Here is a 24099-nt window from a genome sequence, read left to right as displayed (position 1 = left end):
GAAGCTTCTCCTTACATCGAGTCTAAATCTGCTGCTGGGTGACTCTATCCACGGCCTTCAGGAGACCTCATGTTGGTGTCGGAGCTTTCCCCCACAGGGCAGTGTTTCAAGTACTTGATGGCAACTATCATACATCCCTAATCACTCTCAGATTAATTTGTATTTAACATTATTAAGCTGTCTTGTTAATTGTACCAAGGTTATTTGGGGACCATTTCTATCTCTCTTCAATACTGTGCTCAAATGTTGACTTAATGCATTTGTGTGTATAAACTTATAAAGAACTCCAGAGATAACTCTCACCCAAAAGATCACCAAGCCAATCATTTGGCCATATTTTTATTTACTACATATATAAACATATACATTACATGCTACAAAAAAAAATTTTTTAAAAAAAGATTTTTAACTGTCAAGAAAGTGTATAGTGTTATAATACAATGGCACATGTTTATATTTTGTTTCAAATTGGTTTGCTTATCACCCTTTCCAAACCATTAACAGTGAAATGTTACTAAAGGATAATTAAAAATGATCTATTTGCATTATTAACAAGAAGAATTCCAACAAATTAATCAGAATTAATCATGTCAAACATTAATAATGAAAGAATGGGCTTTGCTGAAAGGAGATTATATAAAACAATAGCAGCCAATTAAAGTTTTCTTTTGCTCTGTGATGTAATGCACATTTGCAATTAAATAGTGTACTAATATTTTGCTTCCGAAGAGCATTTATAGAAGACATTTGATTTCTTGAGGTCCATCAACTGCCCATGCATAACCAAATCTTAATGTTCCAATAGAAGAATCCCTGCTTTTATGGTCACAGACAACCAACCATTAAAAATGCTCATGATTTGGGCAAAAATGTGGGTTCCGGTAATTTTACATGTGACAAAATTATATAACCATTACAAGCCAATCTGAAAGTCAAATGCAAAGCAAAATACAAAGTTCCCCATCGGGTCTGACAGTTTTATCCACAAAGATTTTTCAAATACCATACTTCCGGGGAAATAGCACTGAGTTAATACGCGTTTATGTTTTAACAATCTGTGTTCATTCACTGAAACCTGACTAACCAATTAGACAAAGCAGAACAAAATGAGTTAAATCTAATAATTCAATCATTTACTGAGTGCCTATGTGCATAGCACTGTGCTAACACATAAAGAAAAACTGAAGATTAAAGGTCTCTCAAGTTTTACTGTAGTGTGAGGTAAAACTATTATCTTAATTACAGTCAACTCAGATATTTGCACTGGATTCTCTCACTAACTCAAGACTTCCCCTCAATCGTCACACAGCATGATTCTGGGATGCTTGCTTTCCCTCCACCATCTTTTGGCATGCTCAGCGATCACAAACTCTATCCTTTATTAACCTATGAAAACATGATTAGGAAGGTAAACAAATAAAAAAATTTAATAAAACACGTGTTACAAGGCCAAATGTAAATGTGTTTATGTTATCCACACCATTGTTCCCTGTAATTAAGCAGGGACAAGTGGGAATCGATTGTCCTCCACTGGCTTCAATTCATATCCATCTGCCAGGAACCTTTGAAGCATCTGAAGTCATCTCAGTGGACGTACTTTAAAATCACTTCCTTTTTTTGGGGTGTGTGTCTCTGACACATTTTTTAAAACATTTATAAAAGCCTCATGATCAATCAACAAGCATTTATTAAGCACCTTCATGTACCAGGCACTACGTTCTGGATTTGCGTACTTGAAGTGTTCTAGAACATTTTTGGTCATAACTGTGTACTTGGAACACCTCACCCAATAAGAAAATCACCAATATCATGGTTAGTAAGGTTTGTAAACTATATCTGAACACAAAGAAAAACAATGACAGCTGATAATTCAGCCAGTTTACATGTGAGCTACTTCAAGCACTGATCTGGCCCATGTACAATGATTCATCCACAAGTTGTTGTCATGATTGGTTCAGAAGCACTGCTCCAAGCACTAAATCCTGCTGCCTTGAATGCAGGGGACACATAAGCAGAAGACTGGACTTGGCCCCAAAACCTTTCATGTAATAGTCTTAAGTGATTGGTCCTTTCACTCCAAAGACTGTGTACAGGAATTCAAGAGACTCCCTGTAGGCCCCAACTTGGGCCCTGACTGGGCCAAGCAAGTGTAAGTTAAGTTCCTGACACCTGGGACCCATTTTTCCCCCTTAGGAGGGAGGGCAGGGCCTGTCTGTCCACTGAGCCAAATACTGGCTTAAAGCTGTGTGCTAATGAGTCCAGTGCTCTGCACATTCTACTTCACAACTGGTTCTTAAACCTACAGTTCTCATAAGTTACATATCTGTAGGTTTAGGGGAAAAAAGAATGCCATGTGTTAGCAGAACAAATTTAATATTAAACCAATCCTAAGAAAAAATAAGAAGCATTGACTAGAAAGGAAGACATATGCCTCGAGTAGTGTCCTCAAAAATCTTAGGATCTGAAATGTCAGAGTATGCCTTACAGTGGTCATTTTCTGTAAATTATAAAGCAATCCCAAAGGTCAGGGTAACCTTTTATTTTTTAAAAGTTCCTAATCACACTGTGCACAATTTCTTCATGATGAAAAAACACAGTCTATAACCATTTATGGTATGGATTGAGAATGAAAACACAAAACCACAAAGTAAATAAGGATAATAACCAGGGTGCAACACTCCTACCTGTCCATCAATTTTCCTAAGGTTGATTTGCTTTGCCTGAGAGTAAGGGAGCAAGCTACTTAACCCATATGACTGGTTTTGGGGGGAAAAAATAAACAAAATTCAGTGTTCAACAGAGTGTGATGTTGCTTCCTCTCCCTTACACGATATGCAGGCAGGGTGGAAGAGTATGCCTGACCAACAGCCATTACCACCTACAATCAGTGATTTTATAAGTTGACCCAGAAGCCATCCAGTTTCGTACCCTGAATATTGTGAACCAAGGTTAGGCATGGAGTAGTTCAGTCCCAGGAGATCATGGGTAACAGAATGCTTATATATAAACTATACTGCTTTTGACATCGGTAGGAAAATTGTATAGATGGCAGTTGGAAAAAAAAAAAACTGAGATTGTTCCCATCTGTCAGCAAAACTGTTGAGCTACACTCAGCTGAAGTCCTCGTCAGGATTCTGTTGATCCAGCAGGCGGACATGCGTGAACGGAAAGTGCCCGTGTTTGCCATTACACTCCCCTTCCCACTGGCCACTCACATTAATCTTCGTGACCTTTACCAGCTCACCGACCTGCAGGATGAGAACAAGGAAAGCACTTTATTACAGTTTAAGAATGGATGCTAACAATCTCAGTACTCTGGTTAGGAAGACCTTCCCATGTGATTATTTTGGTGCTGACTTGACCAAAAAGCTTAGACACTGCCTCAGACAGCCGATTGCCAGCAGCCCAGCCTCATTCACTAGGCTGATTTCTTATGGTTAATACAAAAGGGGTATGTCTAAGAAACACTAAGAACAGGAAAAAAGAGAACAATTCTGGAAAATAGTAACATCTAGAATTCCAAATGTCTAAAGATAATTCACTGAACAAGAATTGTATCTTTCAACTACTACATTAGCCTAAATTTCTAGCCTGTATTCCCATGGCCTGATCCAGTGTAGAAAGCAGCCCAAACAAACTGTGAGGACCCCAGATCACTGTCCTACTTGAGCAAAATCTGCCAGGCTCAAAGGACCTCAGAAGTAATTAAGGGAGGCAATGCCAACTCATTGCCATGAAGTCCTGATTCAAATACAGAATAAAATGGTCTCCCCACCAAGATTTATTCCACCTCAGCAGGTAAGGAGCAACACCATCCCCTGCGCCCCCCAGCCTGGCACTTCCTGCAGCCACGCTGTGATCTATCTTTGAGGCTGCTTCCTAATGTGACTGTCAGCCTCCACACTCTCATTTTCCAGCAGAGATAAATAAATTGTCGTTCTTCCTGCTTTGCCTTTTTTAAAAGCTTCTAACAATCAGATGGCTTAATGGATAATGCCACATTGTCTTGCTTTGACAGAAAAAATTTTAGTCTAAACATATGCCCATTCCTGGACCGGGAATACTAAATGCTGGCAAGATTAAGGTCATACAATTATCTGTTCCAAGAGAACTCCACAACAGTCACTTAATTACTGATGTCTTAAAAGAGAAAAAACATGGAGATCTATAGGCACATTTTAATTTTCTTACCACATACAACAAAGTTCAATTCAATCTAAACGTTCAAATAGTGGCAAATGCTACAAAGAATTCAATGGTCCAGAAAGCAACAAGTGTTCATTGCTGTCAACTTTTTAGAAATTCAACCAAAACTTGTTAAGCACCTACTATGTGAAGCATTAGGAACGCAGAGATGGAATAGTCCCTACTCTCAAGGAGCTTCCTTTCTACTGGGGAGAAACAACAGTAATAAAGTAATTCCCAGGATCAGTACATACAAAGTAATTCCCAGAAGGAGAATCAGGACAGCCATTCACGGAGAGACATAGCTTAAGCAGAGTTCTGAAGGAAGCTAGATATTCTAACAAGGAGAGATAAGAAAGGAGTTATCCTTGGCACGGAAAACAGTCTTAGAGAACAAAGATCCACTGGTGTTTTTTTGAACAAAGAAGTGACATGTTTAGACCAATGCAGAAAAATTAACTCAGACCAACTGCAGAGGATCTCTGCAATAATCCAGAAGAAAGATGAGAGCTTGGACAGAGGTGATGGATGAGAGCCTGAACTAGTGGGGGCTTTGTGACTGCAGGGGTTTCAGAGGTGAGATGCTGCAGAGGTGGAATCAACAAATGTTGGCAACTGATGGGACCTGTGGAGAGGGGAAAGGGAAGAGTGAAGGGTAACTTCGAACCTAGGTAACTGGAAGGATACATTCAGTAATTAATCCTTAAGTGGATTCAAGCCAATTACATGAATGATTAAACTGCCACAAAAGCCAGCTCACTGATAACTTCTACAGAACACTGACAGTTAAGTACTGGTACAATACATCTATAGAGATTTTGAAGCCTGGCCAGGGTATGTGGGAGTGGAAAGGGAAGAGATGGGATTTGGGGGAAAGTGGTTTCATATGTGTACATACAAACACACAGAGTACTTTTCTGTTTTATTTTTGGTAAGGCAATTGGGGTTAAGTGACTTGCCCAGAGTCACACAGCTAGTGAGTGTTATGTGTCTGAGGCTGGATTTGAACTCAGGTCCTCTTGACTCCAGGGCCAGTACTCTATCCACTGTGCTACCTAGCTGCCCCTACACAGAGTACTTTCTAAAAAGTAACTAGCCCTATAAAAGGCACGTTTACCAGTTCAAGGACCCCAAATATTTTCTGCTTATAAAACAGATGGTGCAATGTAATGAACATGAGCTCAGGGGCAGTAAGACCACAGACAAGTCATCTGCGTCTCTGGGCCTCCTTTGCTCACCTACAAATGAGGTTTAGACTAGAGGAACTCTAAAGTGCAGTCAACAATCACTTGCCAAGCACTGTGCTAAGTACAAAGAGAGACCCCGAAAAGTCCCTTACTCTCCAGCAGCTAAGTTTAAAGGGAGAAAACCACATGCAAAAAACCATATTCAAACAACTTACAGGATTAATTGGAGATAATCTCAGAGGGACGACGCTACGAATAAGGAGGGCTGAGAAAGGCTTCTTAGTGAAGGGAGGGTTTTAGCTAGCTTCAGTCAGAGAAGCCAGGAGTCAGGAGGTGAGGAGAGAGAGTTCCAGCCATCGGGGAAGTCAGAAAATGTCAGGAGACTAAATCAGCAAGCAAGGAGGCCAGTGTCCTTTTTAGTTCTAACATTCAAGGACCTTGTGATTTAAGACAGACAAAGATCTACAAGGAGAGATTGAGGGGTTGTTATGAGGAGCTTATTCCCCAATGTTTTCCAGTCTGTGGTGAAGAAACAATTAAGTCCTTCTGGGAAAATAAGCCCCTGTCCACAAATTCACACTTTTTTGACAAAAACAAATCTACTGATCCTGTTGTCAACCCTGAAAACTGACAAAGAATGAGGGTATCACAGGACTCTGAGTCCAGTTTCAGTCAATAAAAGCAAGGAAGCAACACTCACACAGCACAATCAAAGGAACCAGAATCTGGGCCTCAAGCCTTGCCCTAGAATTCAACCTCACTTCTCACATAAATTCATCAGGTACCTTAGGCCATGACTTCCCAGAGAACAGTCCAGAACTCTGAAATGTGTTCACAGTGGTTGATATCTATATCTATATATCATATAGACATACATATGGGAGCTAAGGCTTATGATTCTAGGCACCAAGAATGCGGCATAGACTGGGAACATTAAGAGATGAGAAAATGAAATAGCTCAATATGCAGATACTCAGAAAGGAAAGAAACCCTGGGCAAGGGGAGAGGATACTTGCCTGCTAGGATCGTGCCACAAACAGCACCCTGAGTCTAGTTTCTTGCCATTTGTATTAGCTCAGTCCTAACTCACCAGGGTTTTTATTGCTGCCTTTTCACCCCTTTAGGGAGCAATTCTGTATTTCAATACCAAGACTCCTCTCAGTCACCCCTCCTCAAATCTGTGATCATTAGATACAGCTAGGCCTCCCTCCCACTCCCACCCTCATACACAGTGCTTACGCACAAGCCATTGAAGTCAATGCCTCCGGTCAGACGAGTCACATGCTGTGTTAAGGTCAAACTACCATCACGTACATTCCACTTTCCCTTTTTTGTCTGTCATTTATTTACAGCATTTGACGAGCACCCACTGAATGCCATATGCAGAGTAATATAAAACGACATCCATCCCTTGACTTAGAAGGCTGACATTCAAAGGAGGGGCAGAATGGGGTAGTGGACAAGAGGACAGGGACGACCAAGAAAACAGATAAAAACCACTGCTCTCCCCTGGAAGCTGGAAAGAGATGAAGGGGGAGGGCTATCAGACAACGCCCCCTCACTGGTCATATCTGCTTGCCTGAATTCCTTTGTTATAAGGGAAGGTTCAGTGGGTACTATGAAATGATCTATGTAAAAAACCAAAAGCATCAATAAAGCTTAAAAAGGAAGAAAACTGGGTTTAAATTTTAATTCTGACGTTTACTAGCTATGACCCCACATTTGAGTTATGTTCCTTCTCGAAACCTGAGTTTAAGGAACAAGTTTGTACTTTACGTTTCCATATGCTCCGAATTCTGTGATGCTATAAAACAGAGAGATCCCCAAACCATGTAGCCCACAATATTTTGGAGTGCTGCCGTGCCAGATAATATTCAACAAAATAAAATTAAAAACGAAACCTAGATCATGTTAATATGTGGTTTTCTAAGTCAATACAAGGCCTGCAGAAATCCTTATGAGTGGTTTAATGGCCCTCATTTCTCTTTGCTGTAAAACACTCTAAAGCAGGGGTTCTTAACCTGGGCTCTGTGAGCTTGGCTTGTTTTGTTTTTGAAATATTTCGAGAACTTCATTTCCCAGTACCTGATTTCCTTTGTAATTCCATGCATTTTACATAACGCATTTAAAATCATTATTCTGAGAAGGGGTTCATAAGCTTTACTGGACTGTCCAAGGGGTCCACAACACAGAAAGGTGAAGAACCCTTGCCCTAAAGGGTCTATCCGCCCACCATTTCTATTCAATCCCCTCAAGGGGATGGCCTCAGAGACTTCAGTTCAGGCCCCAGCTCTACCACCAACTACTTGACCCTAGTCAAGTTACACCTCTTTGGGCCTCAGTTTTTGTAAGTCCCAGGTAACTGCCCTAAAGAATGTTTCTACTAAGAAACACAAGAAGAAAATGAGGCGAGAGGTTTGCTGGTGGTTGTGAGAGATTCTGGAGGCAATTTGGGACTGAAGAGAACCACTGAGATCCAGAACAACAAAGGGGATCAGAGGGAGTGGCTCACTTAGCCTATCTAGGAGCCAAAAGTTCACAGGCAGACACCAGAATGAGAAGCTTCTTGCCCTGAGTATTCTCCCTTCAACCAGTCCTCCCAAGACTGCTCATTAAATTCTTTGCTTGTTACTAGTTAGAGAGTCACTTAATGAATACTCATTTCTCTACCCAGAGCCAACCACTTTCACAGAGTAGAGGGGGTGGGTGGGTGGGTGGGTGGGTGTGTGTGTGTGTGTGTGTGTGTGTGTGTGTGTGTGTGTGTGTGTGTGTGTGTCTGTCTCCTTGATCCCTCAGGAAGTGCGAGAAAGAACACTTCATCCCGGTATGCTTACAGTTCTTCAAGTGTCTTCCCATCCCCCTTCCTGTCCTGTCCTGTCCTCCACCAAGGAAGGAAAGGATTAGGGGAAGAGGGAGGGGGGAAAGGAGGGCTAGAGGAAGATAAGGAAGATGTATGTGGTTTGGAACCATGTGCACCACTTCCTAATTCAGCACAGACAAAACCTAGTATTTGCCTTCATGATGCTACAACCTTAAGACAAAGGAATGTGCTCTTCTATGAAAATACCAACGGCAACTCGTGGTTGCTCTGGTGTCTAAATGCAGGTTACAGTTCATGGAAAGACTATTTCACATGATTATCAGGGAAGAGTCAGAAATATCAAGACTAATTCTGCTTTCACTGCTGAAGACTACCAAATCTGCCCAACAAGCTGGCAGCAGAGCTGACTTTCTCCTTTCTGGTTTTTAGGCTGTTAAGCCCTCTGCACCATATGCTATGGCAGATAAGCCTGAGTGAGCCCTTCTTAAGAAAGAAATCTATGATCTCACTCCACAGAGTCTCCAGGGAAGACAAAGGGAAAAGGTTCCCCACTGTCACCTGCAGGAGGCTTCGAGACCCAGGGAGCACTTTGCCTTCTTTAGGCTTTGGCATCTCCAAAGCTTCTCATGGTCCCTCCTTCGAAGGTGGTCAAATGTAGGCTGGCCTTAGGGGCCAAAGATAACTCAGGGGATCCTCAATAAAGAAGTAACCCAAATGAGATTGGTATTGAATATCCCGGGGAAAGAAACAGGGTAGTCTTGGGCAAGTCACTTCTCCAGGCCTGATCCTCATTTATAAAATGAGATGATCTCTAAGTTCCTTTCTACTCTAACATCCAAGAGTCTGTGAAATTAAGACACTATCTGTGAAAACTCTTCTACCACCTATATCCACAACATAAGCCCATCTGACTCTCTTCTACTTCCTGTCCCTAACAGGAGGATCAGCCATTGTAACATCCAGGTCTCTATGATCCAGCCTTGCTACAAAAGCTCCTAAGCCTTTAGGCACAAAAATGTGCATGAAATAAAACAAACAAAAAAGCAAACCTGTACATTATAATGATCTTGTTTTAGAATACCACACCTAAGAAATAAATAAATAAATATGGCTGAAGAAAAGCAAAAACTACAACAATCCAAAGGATATGCAAAATTTACAGTCCATCTCCTTGAAAACATATACCTTCTTTGCCACACACACCCCAAAACAGAGAAATGAATAGATAAGTAAATAAATAATATCTAAATCTGGGGCTCTACCTCACATCTATCTGATATGCAGAGATGACCACAAAGGAAAATGGAAGGGCTTTGGGGAAACAAAAACATTAATTACATGGATGGATTATTGGCCAAGCTGTGAACTGGTTCAGCCGTTATGGAAAGCAATTTTAAATTACTTCCATAAAGTCTCTCAACTGTGCTTATAAGCCAAAACCATAAAGATATCAAAGAAAGAGTTCTTTCTGTAGTAGTGAAAAACTGGAAACTAAAGGAAGTGTCCATCAACTGGAAGATGGCTAAACAAAGTATGGTCTATAAATGTAATGGATTATTGTACCTTAAGAAATAATAAAATGGACAGTTATCAGAGATAACTAGAAGAGCTCTATGATCTGATGTAAAGTAGCTCAAGTAAAACCAGGAGAGCAATGTATACAGAAATGATAAGATTATAATGAAAAATAACTTTGAAAGACTTCAGAACTCTGATCACCACAATGACAAACCTCAATTTCAGAGGACTGATGAAGCATGATGCTCCCACACCTCCTGACAGAGCAATGGACACAGGGTGCAGAATAAGACTTACATTTTTGGATGTGGATGATGTAGGAATTTGCTTTGCTTGACTAGACATAATTGTTATGAGGGGTTTTCTTTTTCTGTTAAACAAATGGAGGAAAGAGGGAAGAAATGAAAAAATTTTTTAAAAAATTATTTCTGTCAGTCCTTACTGGCCTACTTCTAGGGGAAAGAGTACAAGCATCACATCAAACCTCCAAGGACAGGACGTGGATCGGACAACATTTCTTTGCCTTGGCAGCTACAAAGCCTACCTTTCTCAGGGAAGAAAAGAAAGATAGCATGACACAATCTTTTGGGACATTTTTCATCTTAATTTTTTAATTTAAGCAGTCTGGAATCTCGTGTCCCTGCAGGTATTCTAACATCCTCTGAGACACAGAACCAGAGGACACAGTACATTATGAAAATGAAGATCTTTTTACAGTCTAGCTTAAAAGTCTCCCTTAATTTCACATGAGGAAACTAAGGCCTACAGAAGGCTAAATGACTTGACCAGCTAGTGCCCTTTCCACTCTGTGGCCTCCAATCCATTACCTAGGGAAGGTTCCAAAAGACAGCAAAGTAAAGCTGCTCAAGCACTGACCCATGCTCAGTTCAGTTATCTATAGTGACATCCATTCCAGAGACAGCTAACTTATAGCTGCCCTGCAATAGTTAACTCGGAAGCACTAGGGACTTGCAGTTTTCACCCAGACAACAGAGATTCACCCTTTCTTCATGGACAGAGAGAATTGTCTCTCAGTTATCTGTTCATCCACTCCACTAATTTTCCACAAGGTACATGTGAACCAAAGGTCCACAAGAATGTGGGTCTCCAAGAAGTAACAACACATTCTCCTAGGAGTTCATTACTACATAGTGGGACTGCCCTCTTTTCACTGGGGCCTATGAGGCTATCTAGTAAGGCAGGTTACAATCAAAAAACAAAACCCTTCTTTAAAGCCTAGGATGTGGAAGGCACTAAGTGAAGTACTGTGGATGCAAATGGAACAAATCTCTTCATTTTACAGATGAGGAAATTAAGGACCACAAGGGCTCTTATTGTGTGTATTTAGAATTTTTCTTCAGGTGAGATTCCTGTTTGGCTTATCCTACTGACTATAAACAGGTTTAATGATAAGCTTGCCAGAATCTTTACCCTTTAAACAAACAAACTTTGGGACAGAGCATTTTAAAACAGGCCGCCATTTTTTCAGTAAGATCCACCAATGCCCTGCCATCACCTGTCACTGGTCCAGATGAGTCCTGGCTGTTGGTGGTATAGTGCTCTTCTCACCTCCACCCCCAAGAATACCTCTCTTCTTTCCAACACTGCCTTCTACATAAAGTATTTCCTTCCTCCTTATCTTACAGTTCCTATTTATTCTGCATTATTTACTGTTTATACATTTATGTTCATGTCTCCCCTGAATTTAAGCTCCTCAAGAGCAGGGACTGCCTCACTTTTTTTTAATTAATTTTTTTTGGTGAGGCAATTATGGTTAAGTGACTTGCCCAGGGTCACACAACTAGTAAGTATTGTATCTGAGGCCAGATTCAAATTCAGGTCCTCCTGACTCCAGGAGTGGTGCTCTATCCACTGCGCTGCCTAGCTGCCCCTGCCTCATTCTTTTATGTGTATCACCAGCACCCAAGCCTAATGCCTAGCACACAGTAGGTGCTTAATAAATGCTTGCTGACTGATGGCCCCTTTATCTGTGTGCTGGAGACCTGGCCCAAGATGCTGAACTTTTCTACAACTTATTTCCAAAGAAGCCCCACTCCTACAGCAAAGTCTTCTAATTTGTAAGCTTAAATGATACCATTTACTAAGAGTGAAGTGCCAGGGTATAGCCCCTCACCAGGATGTTCTGGTACAGAGCTGAGGGAACTGTTGAGAAGCCAGGGCTACTGAATACCAATGAGGTACTCCAAGAGTAGGATGTGCTATCAATATATATAAGAGGAAGGGCAACATCTGCAAACCACAAAATAAGGTGTCACTATTACAGCTACTTTGGTATGATTCAAGGAAGTGAGCAAAAAGGAATGAAAACTTCCTCTACAATTGCTTTTAGGATCATTTATAGGGCTTGTCAGACAAGTACATCTGTAGTTCTAGGGAGGGATAGTTAGGGCTGTAGGTTGTAGCATAGGATCACCTTCATCACACACACATTCTCTCCCCCTCTCTCTCTTCCAAGTATTTGCTGAGTAAAAGGAGACATCAAACACTAGATAACCATATCCTAAAAAGAAATCATCCTAATGAATACATCTATAAAATGAAGTACTAGATGACTTTCCAAGGTCTTTTCCAAATCTAACGTTCCCTCAAGGATTGGCTCAGGTGGCACTTTTTCCATCTGGCTTTCAATGATTCCTCCTTCTACCCCTAGCCTCTCTCAGTTGTTAATGCTCTCCCCTTTCTCAAATTACCTTGCACTTGCTGATCTAGGCATGTGTTTAATTGCTCTGCAGAATAAAAGTTCCTCACAGGCAGGGAATGTTTCATTTTTGTCTTCATATAGCCAGCACCTAGTGTGGTACCTTCCACACAAACACTGGTTGAAAGTAACTCCAGTTCCTCCTACAAAGGCAGAATTACAATAAAGCTCCTCTAAGGTACCTCATCATTTCAAGACCAGCCCTCCAGAGGGTTACTACGACTGATCAGAACATAAGACAGAATCATAGGCCAGATAAATAACAGTACAACAATGAGCCAGGTTTGGTTTTTTTTTTTAAATCTCTAAAGTTAACTTCACATTTAAATGCACACCACCAGCATTTATCATAATTTGTAATGATGCTCTCTAGCAATCAATACATGTGGCTCAACACCAACACCCAAACAAACAAAAACAAAATCATGAACTCTCTTAATACTTTCATCCCTAAAGCTAAATATTTATTAATCAGCATTCACCTTAATTCTGGCCAACAGCAGAAGTGTTTACATTACCATAAATGTTCTAATCTAACAAGATTCCTATTTCATAATAAGCCAGACTGCTTTTAAGTGCTAAAGCCTTTATGATAAAAGCCAAAACTCTTAAACAATTATCTTTAAAACTAAAAGGACACAGAAATAAAAGCAATGACTTATTAACCTATTTCCTGGACATAAGCCAGTCTGTATCATTATTATCTTCACATTTTAGACATTCAGCTTAGTTCTAAGTCCTACATCGAGTACCCTGAGTACCCTGTCTACAGGACTATGTTGAATTCTATAGCCATATGAAACCAATGCTCCTGTCCCCAAGGAGTTCACATTCAAGAAAACACCCAGAGATTGTGAGCTTTTCTTTCCTTTTCTAAACTTCAGACATTTCTCTATTACCATCCTGGAAGGATCATGTCTAGTCAAAATCTGGGTCTCAATGAAGTGATTAAGCTAAAACCAGCTATAATATTCTAAAATTAGGACAAAGTGCTCAGGAATGGGAAGCAGTCCTTTGGTTTCCCCAAGTCAGGATCGATAGCATTCCAGCACTCTTCTTTTGATTACACAGCCAATTCCGTAACTGATTAAAATCAAATAAATCAGAAAATTTTTTTCACTTTTCAGGACAAAACTGCATAAGAAAAGTTTCCCTAACGTTACCTTTCATACATACTCAAATGTACACTACCGTGTCGGAACACCAAATGAAAATCCACAATTTTTCAAATCCAGAAGCTTGCAGCAACAGGGTTTAGTTCAAAAGTATCCCAGTCCTACCCTAAAGGCTATTCAAGCATAATGGCATCATCTTCAAATTAAAGGCATCTGAAGATGCTCCAATTAAACCGGGAACATTTCCATCATCAAAAGCACCAGCCTTCCCCCCCTCACCCCCAATGACTTATTTTTCAACCAGTTACATGCAAATCCCAGTTTTATCTCAGGAATGGAGATTGAAATGCAGGTCTCTTCTGCAGGAAAGGCAGTATCAAGAAACCATGTTGGCCTTGCTATGTACCCCCCAAAAAGAATGTACAAGGATCCCACAGGATGAAGAAAAGCAGCAACACAATGCCCTTATTGGTCAGAAGAGTATGCACCGCCAAGGATAATACACCCTACAGAAGGGAATTAGCAAACACCTGAGAAATACAGAAACAAGCAAAATTAAATAGGGCTGCAGCCCAAAGTTCTTTGAAACCAAAATATATCCTTCTTTTTCTGGAAATAGGCACCCTATGGATCACCTTACCTGTTTGACAGCTTTAGTTTCCTCCTGACATTCTTATCTGGCTGCTTGGTTAATACAACCAAATTTGGAGAAAACCAACCCCTATGATGTTAAGACTATTATATTTGGGAAAAATGTGACATTTAAAATTTTGACAATACAGTCTGCCTATTACATTCAAATCTGTGAATGACCCCAAACCTTTTAAAAAGGACAAAGAGAAAACAAGGAAGAGATTAGAATGCAGAAGAGAAAACTCTTAGGTTATTTCTTATAAAGATGGGGTTATTATGAAATTAGCCCAAGTATACTTAGTAGAAGAAATCAATCAGAATGAAGAATAATCAGTAGCCATGCTTCAAGTGGTTATAGGGTTATTCATTCTAGGTTAGGCTTTCTACGAAGAAGTATTCATCTCCAACATCAAACTCCTAAATCATTAGTTATTGGTTTGACATCTACAGTAACATCACAATGCTGGTGCTCTCGCACTGCATGTCTACAAAGCTGTAATATGTCTGAAAGGGAGATCCCTGGAGCAGATCTCTTCTTTCTATGTTTTGCCCATTATGTACCTCCAAAGCCAAGGCTGTCTTGTCGTAGGCATTAGGGACTCGCTTCTGGATAACCCTGGCATAAATGGGCCCATTCTGGAGGTTAGGGAGCGGAGTGTTGACGCTGGGTTGGGCATAGGGCCCGGGCTCCGGCCCACCCAGTGGCTGTGGGTGGGAATTATCCTGGTTACCTCCAATCAAAGCTGACACTGAGGCGGAAGCAGGTCTATACTTCTCGACGTAAGGGACTGGTATCATTCCCCTCTTGCCTTCGCTGTCCTCTGCATTCCACCACTGCTCTTCAGGCTTATCTCGGATTCTCAAGATGTCTCCTTTCTTAAAGGGAAGGTCTTCTTCATCATTCCCATTAAAGTCAAAGAGAGCCCTCACATACTCTGCCTCCTCTGGCCTGAGAATGACTCCACTATGTTGCCTGGATCTGGAAACGGGCTCTATCAAGGTTGTAGTGTCCAAATAGTGTATTTTGTAGAATTCCAGTAAAGCGGGCAATGAATCAAACTCCTGATCTCCTATTCGGAGTCTGGAGGGGTTCAGTCCTGAAAGAGACACAACAGGATATTATTCAAAAGAACCCACTGCATTGAAAATAAACTTTAGATCTGAAATTTAAAATACAAATGTAATCCCCAAGAAACTTAGTAAAATAACGGCTGAATATATGACCAAGTGAAAAGAGCTCAATGCCCACAAAATGGTTAAAACCTGGTGCTCTGAGAGATAATCCCAACACAGAACATGTTTCACAGAACCCACACTCTGATATTTCTGTTCCTAATATTATCTGTGAAAACTCAGACTCTCAGCACCTGAAAAAATAAATTTAAGTAGATGTCTCTGTTGCAATCACATAAGGTCATTATGGAAAATCAATTCCAAAGATTCCAAAGCTCAATGTGACAATCAGATTGACAGCAAAGGACTGAAGAGACGTTTAAACTAGGAAGTACAGGAAGACCAGTGAATGCTACAGTTAGATTAAACTGCTACAACTAAAACAAGGGACTAAAGAAAAGAACCTTAGAGCTGAATTTTCACAAAACATGATTTTAGCCTGTCAGAAAAGAATGGATTTTAGAACACACTCCCTTTTCTACTCTCAGGTTCTAAAATTCAAGGACAAAGAACACTCAACCACATAAAAAAACAAAGTTGCCACTGAATGAAAAATACAAGCTTTTCAATAGTATTATAAAAGATTCAGAGGGAAACAGAACAAATGTCTTGTTTTTATCTTGTTTGGATGTATGGTACTTGTATTCAAATCAAATTATAGTTTAAACTTTAAGATCCTTAATTTATCTATATTTATTTATCTATTTATCTATATCATTCTTTGTCATCAATTACTTTTAATAAGAGATTTAAGGAAATAGAGGCTTTTATCCTATAACAGAGGTAACATTGCATAGGGAAAATCTGGGCTCAAGTTCTGTCTTGGACATCTACCCCACCCCACAAACTGCCCCAGTCTGATGTAGCTTTCAACCAGCCACATGCAAATCTAAGCTATCTCATGAGGAGAGACTGAAATGTAGGCCTCTGCCTTTGTCTATGCACCCACAGGAAAGTTACTGAGTGTCTCAGTGTCCCAGCCAGCTCTTTAAAACTAAGTTATCAATCCATCAATAAACATTTATTAAGAATCTATTATGTGCCAAGCATTGCAGTGAGCCCTGAGTATACAAAAGGAGGCAAAAGCCAGTCCCTGCCCTCAAGGAGCTCACAATCCAATCGGGAATACTAACAGCTAACACGAATACAGCACTTACAATGTGTCAGGTCCTGAGCTAAGTGCTTTATAATTATTTGATCCTCACAACACTGGGACAGAGGTGCTATTATTCTCTCCATTTTACACACGAGGAAACTGAGGCAAACAAAGGTTAAGTTAATTGCCCAAGGTCACACACAGCTAGTAAGCATCAGAGCCAAACTGGAAATCAGGTCTCCCTGACCCCAGACCATGCACTCTCTCCAGTAAGTCCCTGGATGCCCTATAAGTCATATACTGGGGGAAGGGAAGACGATTTCAACACCAAGAAGGAATGAGCTGATTAGGAACAGCAAAAGAGCTCCTTGGATGCCTCATGGCAATGTGGACATGTCCCTGGATTCTTGACAACAGGGAACAGGTTTGGGCAGGTCCAAGTTGGAAAGACTTCTGATAAATCTAGGTCCAGAGACAGACTTCTAGCCTGCATTCCTGTTGTCTGAGACTCAGACTACCTAAATCTGGAGAGGCTCATCATCAGGTTGGCCAACGTGATGACTTTTTCAGTCGTCTTTCTAAGTCATGGAGACACTTTGCATTGGTAGAGTGAATGCCCAAACCAATGAAAGTACAGATCCTTAAAACCCTGAATTACTAAAAAATTAGAAACAAATGCCATATAAGTGTAGAAAGAACTAGAATACAGAGATGTGTCTTTAAAACAAAATTCACTTCATTAGTAGGAAGAGGTGAAAAGTAAATGATGAACTCTGAAAGGACTCATGGATTTAAAGGCCTACAATTCAGAATGAGTCCTGCAGTGCTTTTTCTTTTCACTCCAGCTGAATAATGGGAGAACAAAGACCTAATTTAAAGGACAGTGCACTTCTCATGAGTAAATACACATTCCTTGCACAGCAAAGTGTATCTGTGGAATTCAGGGTTGTAAGTTGAAACAAGTTAGTTAGCAGGCAAGGCCCAATCCAAACCCAGGAATGCTGGGTAGCGGCCCCAATCCAGGACCATGAAGTGGATCCCCAAGCCTTGGGCCAGAAACCTACAGCAGACACAGACCAATAACAAGAAAGAAGTGGCCCCAGATAGCTCCCAGTAGAGAACCTGACACTCTTTAGGCAATAACTAAAACCCAGGTCTTACAGCTGGAGAGGCTGTCACAGATCGTAACTCTAATTCTAAGGTTCTGGGCACAGGAGAGAACAAGGCCTTTCCCCCTTCATTCTAAGCTGTTATACACCTTTTGTCCAAGTTTAAGACACAAAATTAATAGGAATAACAGAGAGCTATACTCAGCATTCCCTTGTCTGGGACAGTCAAGGCTATGGGTCACAGAAGAGTTCTGCTGAGGCAGAGCCATCAGAAGACAGGCACTGCTTCGGACAAGCAGAGGTGAATGAACGGGTTCCTATCACTTTCTCAAGCCCTCAATCAACTACCTACATCCCAGGAAAATTGTCACCAGCCTCCCTTTTCACTTGGGGAAGGGAGGGTCTGGGTACATTTGTAAGTATCCCAGAATGAGACAGGTCACAACGCTAAGTCCTATTTTAAACACTGAATCCCATTTTGCCACTGACTTCCATTAAAGAAATTTATAATTTCTTTTTAACGAATAAAATTGCATGCAGTACAAAAACTTGAGGAGACCAAGTGTGTTACTGTCTCCAAGTATCAAAAAGTTGCTCCTTCTGTTTGGGGTATGAGATCACTGTTACCCCTGATTTTCCTAAAGACTACGGTAAGATGTGAGGGGCAGAGGGTTGGGAGAGGAAATGCCTTTTGTAAAGACCAGACTCTCTGGACCCAGATTGGCTCCTATAGTTCCCCAGGACATGAAGCCTGCCCGATTCATCTCCTTTTTCTACCCACCACTTATTGATTTTGTCTTAAGGTATATAGGCTGGTCCCAATGCGACCCAGTTCCTGGGTTTCTTTCAGCAACATCAACAGATGTAGAAGCAAAAGCAAGGTAACACGGGCCAAAAAGAATTGCAAAACACTATAGAAATGTAAATGCAAAGCATCAAGTTCCCAACTCTTTCCTCTCAGACTTCTGACTGGCAATTCCATATAAGAATAGTTTTGGGGAGGTGGAGGGGAAGGGGTTTGGTCTAGTTCTTTTTCATGAGTGTGGAGAACTTCAGGTGTGGAAACTCCTTCCATGTCTACTGGCAGCTCATCTCCAAGTTATGGTTTTAGGAAAACTGCCCGGGAACTAAAGAAGTTAAAGGACTTGCTCACAAGTCTCATGTGTCAGGGACAAAACTGCTACCCAGACTCCAAGGCTTGGGCCTTTCTCCACATGTTGAGAAACACAATGGAAAGCAAGTCACAGATCAGCCTGTTATCCTACAATGAATCGTTTTTAACCTCTCTTCCCTTCTCAAGAGCATCAGGACCAGCAAAACCGCTTCCTCCTCTTAAACCAAAACCACCAGAAAGCAGAGGGCAGAGAGGGGGCAGACCAAAATAGCGTGTGTGTTGGTGGTGTGTGTGTATGTATGCACACATACCTACACTAGTGTCAGCAGAAGTGTGTGTGTGTGTATGCACACATACCTACACTAGTGTTAGCAGAAGTGTGTGTGTGTATATGCACACATACCTACACTAGTGTTAGCAGAAGTGTGTGTGTGTGTATGCACACATACATTAGTGTTAGCAGAAGTGTGTGTGTATGCACACATACCTACACTAGTGTTAGCAGGAGGTGTGTGTGTGTGTGTATGCACACATACCTACACTAGTGTTAACAGGAGGTGTGTATGTGTGTGTGTATGCACACATACCTACACTAGTGTTAGCAGGAGAGGTACCCTGGCACTCAAAGCCAAAACTCCAGTTTTAACCCTATCACTTGAGCTTAGCATCAAATGTTTTTACATAAAACTTTTGCTAGATTCCAACCAGGTTGCTGGAAAGCAATGCATATCACTCTCTGAAAGTTTGCTTTTTATTTCACTGGGCAAAAATATCTTCTCAAGTCATCCATCAGGACTTCATCTAAACACTTGGGTCTTCAGGTTACAGGCTGACAGCCCCAGGCACTGGAAGGTTTATGGAAACTATCTGAGACTTGTGCTGAGAACAAGCCAGGGCAGCAGGCCCAATGAGTAGCCCATGAAGCAAATGCTGGTAACACACTATCCTCCTGGCCCTGTCTTTATCTCCCAGGACTTCTCCCACTCCCCTTATCTACAACTCCCTTTTCTTTCATCTTTCCTGACTATGCCTTAAGCCTGCCAATGGTAGTCCTAGATATTAGTGGGGCCCTACTGAGGATGGACACTCAGAGCTACAAGGATTGCTGACTTAAGGTTTCCCCACAGAGTCTAAGGTCTAGCATGTTCTCTTAAGCACAACACTAAGTTTTTCTGCAATTTAATTTTCTTAAAATTCTATCTTCCTTAAAATGGTAGGCCTACCCTAACAGCACTTGACCCCTTATCACCGAAGTCTCTTTAGAAACCTCCGAATTATCTCATTGGCCAGAATGTACAGAATGACCCAAGGACATTTTCTAAATCAAAGAGACTGCAAACACATATAAAAATAAGAAATGAAGACTAGGTTGCCAGATGGCCAGAGGTGGGGATGGTCGAGGACAAAACAGACAGCTTAAGTGGCCCACAGAAGTTAACAATGTCATGAAGAGCAACACTGACTACCTGATAACACTGCAAATGACCCCAATGCTAATGGAACAGTTGAGAGTAGTCAATAGTCTCCCTAATGCATCTGTCTGGCACAAAATGCTATTATCTAGACAAAGCATGAACTCTTAAGTCACATTCATTCATCCTCATCCCCATGCCTTCAGACATGCTAATTCAACAGTCACTGAACACCTACTGTATAAGAGGCACCATGGTAAGCACTAACCATATGAAAATGAGGACGACCTGCTTCCTGCACTCAGAGTTCACAATCAAATAGTGTAAAATTCTTTTTGCCTATTATGCCAATGAGCACTCTCCATATCTCTTGCTTTCCTTAAAATGTGATGTATAATTCATCTTTTCCATATAACCTAAATGGAAAGGCCCCATATGTTACATCAAAGATATGGAAACAATGAGGGTGCTTGTCATTTGAGGAATGACTGAATTGTGGCATAGGAATGGAACAGAACATTACTCCACTTTTAAGAAATGATGAATATGATGAATTCAGAGAAATGTGGGAGACTAGTATGAACTTAGGCAGGAGAACAACTTACAGGATGAGCATAATGATATAAAACAAGTTTCAAAGGCTTCAAAACCCTGATTTAGTACAGTGACCAATCAAAACTGATGAAGCATACCTCCCACCTCTTGGTGGACAACAGATCCAGAATGAGACAAACATTTACGACACAGTCAATAAGTCGGTATATTTCTCTTAATTATACTTAATTGTTAAGTCAGGCTTCAGTCTGGGGGTGGGACTGCGCTCGTGTGAAGTAATAGTGATGCCCCCCCAAATGAAAAGAGCATCAACAAAACATAAAAAAACCCTGTTATAAAACCAGGAGTTCAGAATGAATACAAGCAGGGTGATTTTGTTACTACCTTTTAAAATGTAAGATATACTTTTTCATATAAAATTCCTTTTTACCCGCCTTCCTTATATATAGGAAGGTTAATATTTGCTGTTAAGGTGATAAATATTCACCTATTTCAAGTCTTCTTGCATTTACACTGTCTGATCTTGGTTCTTTCTCTATCATGCATCATTTGCACAATTTGTCTTTGTTACTTTGTAAATGTACATTCAATCTGCCCAACTAAACCATAATCTTTTCAAGAATGGAGATGGCATCCTCCATTTCTCACACTAGAATCTGGCAATGTAATAGGCACTCAATATTTACATTTATATTAAGTTGAAGAAGAAAAGGTAAATGCACACTGGTATAATACTTATTAAACTGAATACCCAGAGGCTGGAAATTGCTTGGGGAGGAGAGGACTGTAGATCTAAATCATCTCTAAGAGAACTCTCAGCTTTAAAATCCTACAATTCATTCTGTATCAGGGCTGCTCAACTGGAAAGCCCAGCCTCAAAGAGTGGAGCCTGATGTACTGCTAACCCTAACTTCAACCCTTAATACCACACTAAAAAAAGTTCCCAAACTAAAAAAGTGTGGAGCATAACTACACTTACTTAAGTTAACTGAAACTGCTGCTGCCTACGTTCCTATTTACAGAAGACCAAAGCAATCATTTGCATAAATCTTTCTAACTGAATTCTTACCCAATCTGCCAAGGATTTTTAGAAGCTCTTGATTTCCTTCCCCACCCCACCTTCCTGCCCTAAACAAAGGATGGCAGGGGGCTGGAGACAGCTTTTCTTCAGTCCTCTACTCCACTTGGGCACTGAACAAAACAAGGCACACTGGGAGCAAAGGCACCAAACCATTCACATTCCCAGGTGTTCTTTCCTCCACTACAATGCTCTTTTAAGCACTATTGGGATCCTGAAATGGGCAAGAGAGCTTCCAGATTACCCCAACAAAATTCAAACCAACTTCCTCTAAGACTTCAAAAATTAGTAAAGCCAGAGCAGAAATAACCTTCAAATACAGCTAAATCAAATGTACGAAGCGGAAAACAGAGAATGTGGTAGAAAGCAACATGGCTGCTTTTCACTCTGTGAACTGTGCCTTCCTAATCACACAACCGTGACAATCCTAACGTCCCTGGCTGGGCCAGGGAAGTGTCTGAGTTGCATTTTATGTTTTGAAAAGGAGGGGCCCTCTATCAAGGCACATACTGATACTGAGATTTGAAACCCTAATTCGAAGAGGACTACCGATATCCACCTAGCCTTCATCTCCACATTTGGCCATCAAGTCAAAGAACACGGAGAAAAACTGAAGCTTTGCCCATTTTACTATGTAAGGGACAGCCCGAGATACCCGTACAAACTGCCTCAAGGCTAGGAAGAAAAACTCAGTGTGAACAAACATTAGACATGTGGCATAACTGTGCCCCACTACTGAATTACTAAGACAGTAATCAGTCTGGAAAAGGTGAGATGCTTTACGAACTGATTTCATTGGAAAAAAAACTCAAAAGCAAAAATTTCAAGTGAGCAACTTCAAAACTAAAAAACTGCTTCCTCATTCGAGTCACTGATTCCCTCCAATACCAGTTGCTCTGTATTAACATGACAGCATTCATCAGTTCTCCTGACTTCTGGCCTTAGATGGTCTGTGTTAGGAACATTTAAAACTTTAAAAGGCAGATATAAAGGATTCCTTCCAAATCAGAGATTGGCTTGAATCCAGCTTCAAGATACATAGCAGTTAATAGAATGGAGAGGTCATCCTTGTCCTATTACACTAACAGCAACATCAAATTAAGATATTGCTACCATATAGGGATTTCTTTAACTCTCAACGATGATAACAAAGAGAAGCATTGGGCACTAAATGCCCAGAAAATCCAGTCTGTCCATAGCCTACAGCCCCCAGTGCTATACAGTAAAAGGTATCCTGGTGGTAGCCAATTAGATCTTAAGTTAGAGGAGCAGTGCAGCGTAGTAGGAAAAGTGCAGTCTTTGGAGCCAGAAGAACTGGGTTCAAGTCTAGTACTATCATACCTGTACAACCTGGGAGAAGTCAACTAACCACTTTAGGCCTCAGTTTTCCTCATCTGCAAAATGAGGAAACTGGACAGGATGGATGACCTCCAAGATCCCTTCCAGACCTTAAATCCATGAAGAAAAATTCAAGTCCACTCACATTCAGTAAGAGGGTTGTCTCTGGAAGTATATTCAACTTTTTTTTGATAACCTAACCACCACTGAAGTTTGTCCTAGCTCCACCTCCACAAAACAAACCGAAAACCATGACCTTTGCTGCAGAGACACTCCTTAGGCTATCAATGCGGCCCAAAGCAGAAAAAGACCAAGTCACTACGATTCCATCTAAGCCTCCTCTGAGGAGTTAAGCGGTATTCATCCTTCCCCCTATGGAGGAAAATAAGCTTTACAAGTAGAGTGGGAGGAAGAGAATGCAGATCTGAAAAGAAATGTTGAATTTAAAAAAAAAAAAAGCATTTGGGAAAAATCATCTAAGAGAAAATCGGATCGTGAAAAGTCAAGATTCAGTAATTTGAAGGATACAGTACAATGGAAATAGAAGCAGAATGAAAATCTTCATTTCAAAGTAAAATTGTAATAAAAATTTTGAATCAAATGATGCCTCTGGTCGTTACAGTGTCAAGCACTTGAGGCCTCAGTTTCCTCATTTGCAAGACGCCCTCCTGACCCCTAATCCCGACCGAAGGCCCCAGGCTGGAAAGCAAACCCACTCTACGTTCAGGGAGGGGACGCTCCAGGCGGTCCGAGGCCAACAAGTTGCCCGAGGGGCTGAAATGACATCTGGGCGGGTCGCTTAAGCCTCAGTTTCCTCGTAAAAGGACGGGCTGGAATCTGAGGCCACTTCCAGGAGCCCGGGGCCCGCTCCCAGCCCCCACCCCGCCCCGCCACCCCCATCCCCGCCCCCCGGGCGGCCGTCCCGGGCACCCTCGGTCTCCGCGCGCCCTCCCCCCGCCCGGCCCCGGCCCCGGGCCCCGCGCCGCTCCCTCACCGGGCCCAGGCTGCGCGGCAGCCGGCGGCAGGGGCAGCGGCGGGGCGGCGGC

General features: G+C 41.4%; 1 protein-coding gene across 1 annotated transcript in view; it reads right to left on the bottom strand.

Annotated features, from left to right (window-relative positions):
• Positions 1–323: 323 nt before the first annotated feature.
• CRK (CRK proto-oncogene, adaptor protein) overlaps positions 324–24099 on the bottom strand; it is a 24469-nt gene continuing 693 nt past the window's right edge. Inside the window, exons 2-4 of the mRNA XM_027861704.1 lie at positions 24048–24099; positions 14740–15275; positions 324–3248 (exon numbers count right to left, since the gene is read on the bottom strand). Coding sequence (XP_027717505.1) covers positions 3111–3248; positions 14740–15275; positions 24048–24099 — 726 coding nt within the window. The 3' untranslated portion in view covers positions 324–3110. The remainder of the gene's footprint in view (positions 3249–14739; positions 15276–24047) is intronic.

This window comes from Vombatus ursinus, unplaced genomic scaffold (assembly GCF_900497805.2).
Source record: "Vombatus ursinus unplaced genomic scaffold, bare-nosed wombat genome assembly UNPS02014768.1, whole genome shotgun sequence".
Lineage (NCBI taxonomy): Eukaryota > Metazoa > Chordata > Mammalia > Diprotodontia > Vombatidae > Vombatus > Vombatus ursinus.
Note: the sequence above shows the minus strand (reverse complement) of the source record. Positions and strands in the feature narration are given on the sequence as shown.